Source organism: Bufo gargarizans, chromosome 6, assembly GCF_014858855.1.
Source record: "Bufo gargarizans isolate SCDJY-AF-19 chromosome 6, ASM1485885v1, whole genome shotgun sequence".
In the NCBI taxonomy this organism is placed as follows: domain Eukaryota; kingdom Metazoa; phylum Chordata; class Amphibia; order Anura; family Bufonidae; genus Bufo; species Bufo gargarizans.
This window is the reverse complement of record NC_058085.1, coordinates 123,832,135-123,844,317: the sequence shown is the minus strand read 5'-3', so window position 1 is coordinate 123,844,317 and position 12,183 is coordinate 123,832,135. Positions and strand designations below refer to the sequence as shown.

Genomic DNA, 12,183 nt, shown 5'->3' with positions numbered 1-12,183 from the left:
ATCAGTCAAAACGACTGAACTGAAGACATCCTGATGCATCTTGAATGGATTACTCTCCATTCAGAATGCATGGGAATAAAACTGATCAGTTCTTTTCCGGTATAGAGCCCCTGTGACGGAACTCAGTGCCGGAAAAGAAAAACGCTAGTGTGAAAGTACCCTTATCCAATTGAATATTTCTGAGGAGAATGCTATTGTTCTCTTCTTTTCTTAAAAAATTACTTTACACCTAGCATGTGCTACTTTGTGTAGACCATCTGAATGATATATATTTCTTTGACTATAGCACCTATGTACCCCCAGGCAAGATCAATGACAACCTGGGCTACAGAAAGTAGGCATCTGACCATGTGGCACGGTTCCTGTGGCTTCCAGCAAAAGTCTTAGAATATGAAGCATTAATAATTTGTTTAGACAAGTTTAGAAAGCCTTCAGCAGCTTAAAGACAATATAATGATGGGATAATGACACTCCACCCATATTACCTGTTTGATTTAATAAACATAGCTGTAGGCAAAAATATTTGCACATAGAAGAACATATTAAATAGAAATAAATTATTCACCTGGGCACCAAATCCCTTACACAACAGTTATTTCTTCCAACTGAAGATTAAAAGAGGATACACCCACCATTATTTCATATAAAAAGAAGGGACACCTAACTGCACTACCGTCTGGTCGTTACAACAGCCACAGATTGCACTGAAAGCTCCTTTTCTAATCCACCATCATGACAAGCCAATATGCAAGGTCTTTAGGAGGTGGCCAAAGTGCAGGGTCTTCTTCATTTAGGAGATCAACACAATTCAGTCAGAAATCTGGGGGAAGTAGTGCAGGTGGAGGATATGGTGGGGGTCAAGGAGGAATAATAATGAATGGAGCAGGCTTTGGAAATTTTGGCTATGATGAATTCGGTGGTGAATTTGGTGAAGGTTTTGCTGCAGGGGGTGGTGGAGGTTATGGATCAGGATTTGGTGGAGGTGTTAGTAGTGGCTATGGAGGGGGATTTGGTGGAGCAGCTGGTGGCGGAGGTGCATTTGGTGGAAGTGGGGGTGTAAGATTTGGTGGAGGAGTTAGTGGTGGATATGGTGGAGGATTTGGTGGAGGCGCTGGTGGAGGATTTGGGGGTGGAGGAGGTGCAATGGATGGAATTTTAGGAACCAGTGAAAAACACACCATGCAGAATCTAAATGACCGTTTGGCTACCTACTTGGAAAAGGTCAGGGCATTAGAGGAGGATAATGCTGACCTTGAGCGCAAAATCCGAGAGTGGTATGAAAAACACCGCCCAGGCTCCACTACTGGAGAAGCACCAGACTACAGCAAGTATGAAAAAATAATTGAGGATCTCAGGAATAAGGTAAGAGTGATTCCAGTTTTTCATTTATTGTATGTTGTGTTTACTACAGTGCATTGGGCTGCTTCACAGATGGCTTCAAATTCCTGTTCCAGATGGGAAAATGCATGTATAGAATGGCTGACCTAAAGGGGTTCTCCAATTTTTAACAACATTGACAATGGCCTTTGGATAAAGCTTACATTTTTTAAACCCATATTTTAGAAAAGCCATTAAATGAACTACATAACTATTGATGTAGAATTATGTACCAGAAATGTTGCCTCTTGGACCCACATAATTGATGTAGGCTAATGTTGTGATCCTCCATTTTGCTTGAAGGTTGAAAGGACCTGAGCAGGGCTGTTAATCCTTCAACTTGAGGGAGACTAACAGTTGCTTTAGTGTCATACCATAATTCTGTTCTAGAAATGAGTTAGAAGCGTCAATTTTTCATGTTTGGTTTCTGTGTCATAATAGTATGAAATCATTGCTTACACCTCATATTTTAGATCTTAGCTGCCACTATTGACAACGCCAAGACCATTTTGCAAATTGACAATGCCAGGCTGGCATGCGATGACTTCAGACTAAAGTGAGTAATATAATCAGGTTTATATTGTTTAAGGTGAATAGCTGGTTGCACTTGAACCCATAAAGATGACAGTATATTAATGGAGATGATGTCTTCACAGATATGAGAACGAGCTGGCTCTCCGACAGAGTGTGGAGGCTGATATTAATGGTTTACGCAGAGTCCTGGATGAACTAACCTTAGCAAAATCTGACTTGGAAGTACAGATTGAAAGCCTTACTGAAGAAATTATGTATCTCAAGAAGAACCATCAAGAGGTAGGAAGTCAAACTCTATGTGGCTTTTACTGTGTGTCTGCCACTGGCACTAGACTGGTTTATGTGCAAATATAAATGTAAATATGTTCTTAGAAGACTACTCCTCCAAAAGACCATTTTTCACTACAATTTTGGGTTGTCATCTCAATGTGGTTTTACTGTTTTTAAAACTGTGTGTTGCTGCTTTGCACCATCCAAAAGATCGATTCTATGCTGGATCCAACCCTGTCAGATGCAAGAATTGCACTACTGGAAATATTCATCAGAACTTTGACCGCTTTTTTTCAAAATTGTGTAGACCAACTTTGAGGTCCACTATGACATGATATGCCACTTCTTTATAGCATGAACATTCAAGGGGTTGTTTAAGATAATAATAATAAAAAAAAAGCATTATACTTACCCCTAGTTCCAGTCCCAGTTTGGTCCGCCTACTGTTGTTTTAAAAAAGAAAGCAGTGGTAACGTGCCTGAATATGGCAGGTGACCGCTGAAGCCAACCACTGTTTTCAGTGGTCTGCCGCTGAGGACAGTGATTAGCTGCATAAGTCATTATGCACATCATCAGCATGCCACACAGTGAAATCCTAGGATAGGGCATGTAACCACTGCAGCCAATCGCAGTCCTCATCGGGACACTGCTGAGTACCGTGATTGGCTGCAGTGGTCACATACCTTATCCAGGCATGTTACCACTGCTATTTATAAACAAACAGAAGTAGAAAGACCGCACCAGCTCCACCCAAAACGGTGCTGGAGAAAGTGATGAATATATTATGATTACATTTTGATACATTTTTGTACAAGATTTTTAATTACCAGACAACCCCTTTAATGGCTTCTTCTAATTAAGAATAAGGTCATTTTTCAACCTCTCAAAATCATTGGAAGGGTACAAATGTAGTAGAGCAGAGTTTGTCACTTGGCTGAATATGAAGCACTTGTTGCGTATTCTCCAGACATCAATGCACAGTAAGGCCTCTTTCACACGGGCGAGATTTCCGCGCGGGTGCAATGTGTGAGGTAAACGCTTTGCACCTGCACTGAATCCGGACCCATTCACTTCTATGTGGCTGTGCACATGAGTGGTGATTTTTACACATCACTTGTGCATTGCGTGAAAATCGCAGCATGCTCTACTTTGTGCGTTTTTCACGCAACGCTGGCCCCATAGAAGTGAATGGGGTGCGTGAAAATCGCAAGCATCCGCAAGCAAGTGTGGATGCGGTACGATTTTCACGCACGGTTTCTAGGAGACGATCGGGGTGGGGACCCGATCATTATTATTTTTAAGGGAAAATAATAGCATTCTTAATACAGAATGCTAAGTAAAATGTGGATTGAGGGATTAAAAAAAAATAATAATTAACTCACCTCCTCCTCTTGATCGCATAGTTGGCGAGCTCTTCTTACTTCTTTAATCATGAGCTGCTGGCTAAAGGACCTGTGGTGACGTCACATCACATGATCTAATCACATGGTCCATCACCGTGATGATGGACTATGTGATTGGACCATGAGATAAGCTCAGTGACATCACCACAGGTCCTGAAGAAAGAACAGGAGACTGGCAGCTATGCGATCAATTGGAGGAGGTGAGTAATTTTTTATTTATTTTTTAACCCTCAATTGACCTTCTACTAAGCATTCTGTATTAAAGAATGCTATTATTTTCCCTTATAACCATGTTATAAGGGAAAATAATCAAATCTACACTACAACTAACCCAAACCTAAACTTCATTGAAAAAGTTCGGGTCTGGGTACCACATTCAGTTTTTTCTCACGCGCGTGTCAAACGCATTGCACTCTCGCGGAAAAAACTGAACCACGCAATGAAATTGTTTGCTCACTCGAACGATTTCCCCGCCACGCACCCGCATCCTATCCTGCCCCAGTCCATAACACCCATGTGAAAGAGGCCTTAGGAAGTTACATAAGACAAAGGTGTTGATGAACTTTTGGATGGATGATGCATACAGCATGATATAAAGGATGATTATGATTGATGTTGATTCCCATAATCTATAATTATCCTTTAAATAAATAACTGAAATGTGTTCAAGTAGCTGAAGTTCAAACATATTTTCCCTCTGGCAACTGAGCTTTTGATGTCTAGAACCTGCCTGTTCATGACTTACATCTGCAGGAATTCTTCAAATCTTTGATTATGGTTGCTCTGTAATTTACATTCTCTCCTCGGTGGTGTCAAGAAAGTCCCAAAAACCCTGAGCAAAGTCTTCCCTTCTGAGTAATGGATTTAAGACCCTTCAAATAATGCTTGTATGAGAGTAGGAACAACGGTCTGTCTGTTGTCCAGAAAGTGTCTTGTGTTTGGGCTGCATCTGATATTGCAGCTCACCCCAGTGCCTTGGTGGCTGCAATACATAGCACTGTTTATGGGATGGGGGGTGGTGAAATGTAGACCCTTCATATAATATGTACAAATTATGAACACTGTAAGATGATAGGCTGAGAGCGGCAGGTAATCCTGGTGCCACTTTGAAGGTCTATCAGACATTAGATTATCAATGGGACCCAACAAAAATAGTATGATTGTCCAGCTACTGTCTATGGGCAACTTTTGGGCAAAGATTCATACTATAAAATAGTTAATAAAGTAAGTTTCCAAAATAAAGCCAGTACTCTATTATAACCAGAAGCAACCAACACTAATCAAAAGCCTATGAAAATTGTCCACCAATATTGGGCTGTTCATTCAAAGAGGACCTGTCTGCCATTTTTCTAAAAATATTTAAAGCCCCTTGAAATAGCTATTCTGTCACATCTTTGCCTAGAAGTCTGCAAGGTGTGGATCCTTCCTAGAATCATACAATTAAATTGCCAACTGGGTGATAGCATTCACCTTGTCAATAGGGTGTGACATATTCTGACACTGACTAAGGCTACTTTCACACTTGCGGCAGGACGGATCCGACAGGCTGTTCACCATGTCGGATCCGTCCTGCGGTTATTTCGCCGTGCCCGCGGACCGCCGCTCCGTCCCCATTGACTATAATGGGGATGGGGGCGGAGCTCCGGTGCAGCACAGAGGTGCATGGAGAAAGCCGCCGGACTAAAAAGCCTGACATGCAGTAATTTTAGTCCGGCGCCCTTTCTCCGTGCTGCGCCGGAGCTCCGCCCCGTCCCCATTATAATCAATGAGGACGGAGCTGCGGTCCGGCGGCACGGCGAAATAGCCGCAGGACGGATCCGACATGGTGAACAGCCTGTCGGATCCGTCCTACCGGAAGTGTGAAAGTACTCTAACCACAGCTAACACTGTCAGACTGTGTAGGGACACACCCAATTGACAAGAGGAGTGGTAACACCCAGTTGAAAATGTATTCATACTTCTCTAGGAGAAAGAGCAGAGGAACAATGCAGACTTCTAAGGCTACTTTCACACTAGCGTTTCTATTTTCCGGTCTTGAGATCCGTCGTAGGGACTCAATACCGGAAAAAAAAAATGCTTTCGTTTTGTCCCCATTTATTGTCAGTGGGGCCACAATGTAGTTGAACAGAACGGAATGCTCCAAAATGCACTCCGTTCAGTTCTCGTACCAGAGAGCAAACCGCAACATGGTGTGGTTTGCTTTCCATCCTGGGATGTGGAGCAAGAAGGATCCTTCATAGACCCACAATGTAAGTCAATGGGGACGGATCCGTTTTCTCTGACACAATAGAAAACTGATCCGTCCCCCATTGACTTTCAATGGAGTTCATGACGGATTTGTCTTGGGTATGTTAAAGATAATACAACCGGATCCGTTCATAATGGATGCAGATGGTTGTATCATCAGTAACGGAAGCGTTTTTGCTGAACCCTCTGCTGGTGTGAAAGTAGCCTAAGAAAAGATGCTCCAGAACTGCTATCCGATGGGGGAGTATTTCCTAAAACAGACATGTTAGGAATCTGAAAGGTCTCTGTAAGGCCTCATGCACACGAACGTTGTGTGCACCCGTGGCCGTTGTGCCGTTAGACGTGTTTTTCTGCGGCTCCATTGACTTTCAATGGGTCCGTTGAAAACTCTGCTTCTGCACCGTTTTTACACCGCGCCCGTGACCCGTGTTTCCAGCCCGTGAAAAAAATATGACCTGTCCTATTTTTTTCACGGCCAACGGTTCACGGGCCCATTCAAGTCAATGGGTCCGTGAAAATCACGGATGCACACAAGATTGTCATCCGTGTCCGTGATCCGTGTCCGTGATCCGTGTCCGTTTTTTCCTATCATTTCAATGGCAAACTTGACTTAGATTTTTTTTTCATCTTTCATGTCCGTGGATCCTCCAAAAATCACGGCAGAACCACGGAAGAAAAAACGGGCACGGATCACGGTACCACGTTTTGCGGGACGTTAAAAAATACGTTTGTGTGCATGAGGCCTAATACTGAGACACAATGTGCTTCAGTGATATTCTCCAATAGTTTAGTTAAAGTTAAGCTAATAAACAAAGATTAAGATGACCCCATACGCTGATATTACAGTTGTTTCTTATATGTCGATGATACATATTATTCTTCAAACGCGATAATGAGCTTAATTCAATTTCCTTTTGTTGTATCTAGGAGATGAATTCTCTTCATGGTTCACAAACCGGAGAAGTTACAGTTGAGATGAATGCTACTCCGGGAACAGATCTGACCAAAATTTTGAACAACATGAGGGAACAGTATGAAACAATTGCTGAGAGGAACAGAAAGGAAGCTGAGGCTCGGTTCCTTGAGCAGGTATATGGAGATATCATGTTTTCATGTAAAAAGGGTAATGAGAGGGGTAAACCATGGTGTATGTGCCCAGAGTCCAGGGTTCCAAGATGAAGGCCACACAAACCACTCTAAGGGTGCAAACATATTCTTTGACTTTGGGAAAGCAAGTCCTTTCTACAACGCTGGAAAGGCGCAGATAGGCCAGTTTTGTTTGATTTAGAAAACCCCTGACGTAACCCTGTAAGGTTAACAATTCTCACTTAAAATAGGAAAGTGCCTGTTCTGGAACCTTAAATATTAGTCAGCGGCATTACAAAAAAAAAAAAGAAAAAGCAGGGCCACATGGCAAACTTTTTAACAGGCCCCCCGCCAAGCAACTTCCCTGCAATCTACATCATGCAGCTAGTCAGCACCGCCCACATTTGCCTTTCAAACCCCTACTTACTAGTATTGGACAGGAGGAGGAGTCAAGAGTTTACTTTACAGTATGCCACCTGGGCCCTGTATGCCCCCTTAGTATCCCACACAGTAGCTATTTCCCCTTAGTATCCCACACAGTAGCTATTTCCCCTTAGTGCCCCTTCACAGTAGTCATGCCCCCCTAGTGCTCCCACACAGTAGTTATGCCCCTTTAGTGTCCCCAGACAGTATTTATGCCCCTTTAGTGCCCTCACCCAATAGGTATGCCCTCTTAAAGCTTCCACCCAGTAGTTATGCCCCCTTAGTTCTGAAACGCCCCCTTAGTGATGCCCTCTAGTGGTGCCTCTGTAAAATTAACAAAAGTAATACTCACCTAGCTCAGTTCCCCTGTTGAACAGAGTACACCATGCTCTTCTCAGCAGCATTGTACCTGCTGAGGTAAGATGGAGAGAGCACAGGCCAGTAAATGACACAGCTGGCTGCTGTGTCTGTCCTCCATTATGGTGTGGGCCTCACCTACCACACGCACACACAGTAGTCATTACATCTGCAAGCCCCGTAGAAGCCACTATGGCTGCTACAGCAGTAGTTCCGCCCCTGCTTATAGCATTCGTAACCAACATCTCTCACTCTGGAGGATCTAGCACGTCTATATGTCACAAGGACAGACCTATTCAATGGGAACTGTTTGCTGTGACTCTTTATATCCCCTGCAGGAAAGGGAATTAGTCAGGTACCACCATAGTTTACGGGTAATTATTGTGGGTCCTAGCAGTATGTGACCCTCTAATGAGCTTATTGTCAATGGGCTCTTTGTACCAAAAAGAATCATGTGAAGGACACAACCTCTTTTCATACATACCAACCCAAAAGAAAAACCTACATGTGATTTCATATGTTAATTTAGAATTGATTTGTAAACTACTACTTTGCTGTTTCAGAGTAGGGAGCTGAAGAAAGAAATTACAGCCGGGGTGGCCCAGGTGCAGACCAGCACTTCTGAGATCTCTGACCTGAAAAGAAGTCTTCAAGCCCTGGAGATAGAGCTACAGTCCCAGTTGGCAATGGTATGAATATAATAGTGTTAAACAAGAATACTAGAGCCTATGAGTAATCTAATTCAATCTAAGTCTAATGAATAGACGGGAAATGTATGCTACATAGATTTACTATATTACACAACACAATAAGACAAATGCTCAAGGCTAGTGATCTTCGTTAGCTACAAAACTACAAGTTCTGGCCTGCTGTAAGCCGCAGCTTTCCAACAGCAGGAACACCAAAGGTTACAGATTACCACTGAAAGCAATAGTGCCAAAGCTAGGTTACTTTCACACTTGCGGCAGAGGATTCCGGCAGGCAGTTCTGTCGCCGGAACTGCCTGCCGGATCGGGCAATCCGGACACAAACGGATGCATTTGTGAGACGGATCGGGATGCGGCTCCTTCTCACAAATGCATTGCAATACCGGATCCGTCTTTCCGGCTGTTATCCGTAAAAACTGATCCGGTATTTTTTTTTATTCTCTTATACCCCACCATTCATTTTCTCTGATGTCAAAGTTTAGCGTTCCAGTTCCTGGTGTTGATTTGTCTTCTTCCTGATCAATCATCTTTAGTGCTGTGAAGGAGCCATGATGAGCCTACATGATCACAACAAGTCTGTTCTTGAAAGGAATCTGTCGTTTTCTCATGAGAACTAGGGGCTATAATCTGTCATTTGCTAAATTCTTTATATCAGGAACTACTGTCAGATGATAGATACCCCCTTTTCATTGATTTGCTAAGCAAGTGGTCCAACTATTCACACAGACATGAAGCCTACATGGCAGTGCAGAGGCCTTATGCTTCGCTTGTACCAGGTTTGTGGGCAGCCGTACGGGCTATTTTGAGTGACAGAAAGAATCTCTGAAATCTTGTGTATGAAATCAAAGCTATACAGAGGTACAGTAGAGGTCTCACGCACCTCTAACTCAGCCTTGCTACAGCTGTGTACAATACAGAGCTGTTGTAGGTGCATGTGTCCACCTGAAGGAACATATGCAAAAACATATGCTGCAATACCATATCCTATGCCTCACTTATCGTCATCTATTTGCATCTTCATTGCAGGGAACTATGATTTAAGGTTTTCTCCAAACATCACATATTATAGTATCTTTACTATACTTGCACCTATAAAAGGTAAAATCCTTAAAAGGGTTTTCCAAGACGTTAATACTGATGACCTATCCTCCAGATAATTCATTAGTATCTGATCAGTGGAGGTTCAACACCCGGACCCCTGCTGATCAGCTGTTTGAGAAGGCATGACACTCCTGTGAGCACCGAGGCCTTCTCTGTGGTTACCAAGCACAGAGCAGTACATTGTATAGTGGCTGTGCCCCACTCATTTCTATTGGGGTGGCTTGCGCCTAGGCCACGAGATTTATGAACGTGTCATCACAGGCCTAGGAAAAGGTGTGAGCGCCGCTGCCTTCTCAAACAGCTGATTGGTGGAAGGCCCAGGTGTTTGACCCCACCGATCAGATACTACTGACCTATCCTTAAAATAGGTCATCAATATTAAAGCCTCAGAAAATACTTTAATACATGATTACTTTTGTTCACATCTGCAGAAAAGATCCCTTGAATCCACATTGGCAGAAACTGAAGGTCGGTATTGTGCCCAGATTGCACAAATACAGAACATTATCAGTAGCGTGGAAGAACAATTGGCCCAGCTGAGATGTGACATGGAACGTCAAAGCGATGAGTATAATCGGCTGCTCGATATAAAAGTCAGGTTGGAGCAAGAAATTGAGAAATATCGTCAGCTACTCGATGGAGAAGGGTATGGAAGATAAATACAAAAGGATTATGGTATGATGATTTCTTCTCACATCCATGTTTTGACTAACAAAACTCTTCCATACTCAAGGTCAAAACTGAGCATTTCATCAAGTTCTTCTACATTTAGAGGGTCCCCGGCATCTTCAGTGGACTCCTCAAAAGGTAAGCTGTCTTCAAGAATTACCATGAAACAGAATAACCTGAATAACATGCTGTCTATAAGACATTAGCAATGTACAGTATGCAGTAATAGTGAAAACCAATCTGCCATCTTGTACATGAAACATAAAAAAGTCAAAGACAACTCAGACATAATCCTCCAAATAAGTTAATTATCTAAAAAACAATGAGTAACATCAAGTCCCCTTTAAAAATGAAATCTTTATTCCCTACTATTCACGAAGATCTATTTTAATATGTATCTAAATAAAGATTTCATCTTTAAAGGGGACTTGATGTTACTCATTGTTTTTGTGATAATGAAATTAATCTATTGAGCTATTCCTATAGGATATATCTAGGATTATAGAGTGATAATATGCTAAGTTTACAACAGACTTTGTAAGGGCTGTGTCATTAAGATATTGACGTCAAGGAACATCTCTCTCTTTGGGGGACCTGACCCATCCATGTGTTACATGATCATTCATTTATTTGAATAGTGTACTATAAGGAATGCAAGGCTACCTATAACTGTGTGGTAACTATTATCTCCGGCTGGACCACAAAAATTCCCATTTGGCATGAATGAAGATTAAGTGGATACTGAAAACGTCTAGTGCTACCTCTCTGAAGGAAATCAATACGTCCAAACTCCTAGTTCCCCCTTTGGTAGATGGCTTGGATTAGCAGGCCATTTCCCATACACATCAGCAATGGCAATGGCAATGTAATTAAACATATAATTAAACAAGTAGAGACATATTCTGACTCATTGGTCACGTATTAGTCACAGCAACAATTAGTCAGCAACACTGAACTTTTCATATCCAAAAATGTATTTCCCCAGTTAATTTATAAACTTTATTTTTCCTCCAAAGATCCAAACAGAACGAGACTTGTCAAGACCATTGTTGAAAACCTGGTGGATGGCAAAGTCGTCTCTTCAGAGGTTAAGGAAATAAAAGAGAAATATTAACACAGACCTTTGCAGAAGCTGAGGAAACTTCCATTTCAGACCTTCCAGACCATTATCTTTCAAGGACCTTCTGTTGTCCCTCCTTTTATAATGCTTTATGTGTCCTTTGCATGTTCTGTCCAATAAACTTTTGCAAGCAAGTTTATATGTAATTGTGTAAGTTCGTCTTAGGCTACTTTCACACTCACGTTTGGTGCGGATCCGTCATGGATCTGCACAAACACATCCGTTCAGATAATACAACCGTTCAGAACGGATCCGTTTGTATTATCTTTAACATAGCCAAAACGGATCAGCCTAGAACACCATTGAAAGTCAATGGACACAGAACCATTTTCTATTGTGCCATATTGTGTCAGTGAAAACGGATCCGTTTGGCTCAGTTTCGTCAGACAGACACCAGAACGCTGTCATCCTCCAAAGCGGAATGGAGGCGGAACGGAGGCAAACTGATGCATTCTGAGCGGATCCTTATCCATTCAGAATGCATTAGGGCAAAACTGATCCGTTTTGGACTGCTTGTGAGAGCCCTGAACGGATCTCACAAACGGAAACCAAAACGCCAGTGTGAAAGTAGCCTTAGCAACGTAATATAGTTTTTCATGCAGATAATTGTAGAAATGTTTCCAAGTTGGTTTTAGAAACATTGACGAGGCACATCCTCTTGAATTATGATCAGGCGTTGTCCAAAGCTGAGCAATCCCTTTTAAATATTTAGGGGGAGATTTATCAAACTGGTGTAAAGTTGAACCGGTTTAGTTGTCCATAGCAACCAATCAGATTCCAGCTTTCATTTTCCAAAGGAGCTGTCCAAAATGAAAGGTGGTATCTGAATGGTTGCTGTGGGTAACTAAGCCAGTTCAACTTTACACAGGTTTGATAAATTACCTCCTTA

At 42.3% G+C, this 12,183-nt stretch overlaps 1 protein-coding gene across 1 annotated transcript; it reads left to right on the top strand.

The window, feature by feature from the left end:
- Positions 1 to 661: 661 nt before the first annotated feature.
- Positions 662 to 11,428, top strand: LOC122941541 (keratin, type I cytoskeletal 47 kDa-like). Its single transcript, XM_044298865.1, has 8 exons — positions 662 to 1,362; positions 1,851 to 1,933; positions 2,034 to 2,190; positions 6,759 to 6,920; positions 8,261 to 8,386; positions 9,937 to 10,151; positions 10,239 to 10,312; positions 11,191 to 11,428. The coding sequence occupies exons 1-8, from the start codon at positions 733 to 735 to the stop codon at positions 11,286 to 11,288; spliced, it is 1,545 nt and encodes a 514-aa protein (XP_044154800.1). The 5' UTR covers positions 662 to 732; the 3' UTR covers positions 11,289 to 11,428.
- Positions 11,429 to 12,183: the final 755 nt, after the last annotated feature.

What these genes read in the sequence shown, in the direction of transcription:
- LOC122941541 (XM_044298865.1), top strand. Translation starts at nt 733, where the DNA reads ATGACAAGCCAATATGCAAGGTCTTTAGGAGGTGGCCAAAGTGCAGGG. An exon ending in TGCGATGACTTCAGACTAAA is followed by an intron (nt 1,934 to 2,033) that starts GTGAGTAATATA and finishes ATGTCTTCACAG; the next exon opens with ATATGAGAACGAGCTGGCTC. An exon ending in TACAGTCCCAGTTGGCAATG is followed by an intron (nt 8,387 to 9,936) that starts GTATGAATATAA and finishes TCACATCTGCAG; the next exon opens with AAAAGATCCCTTGAATCCAC.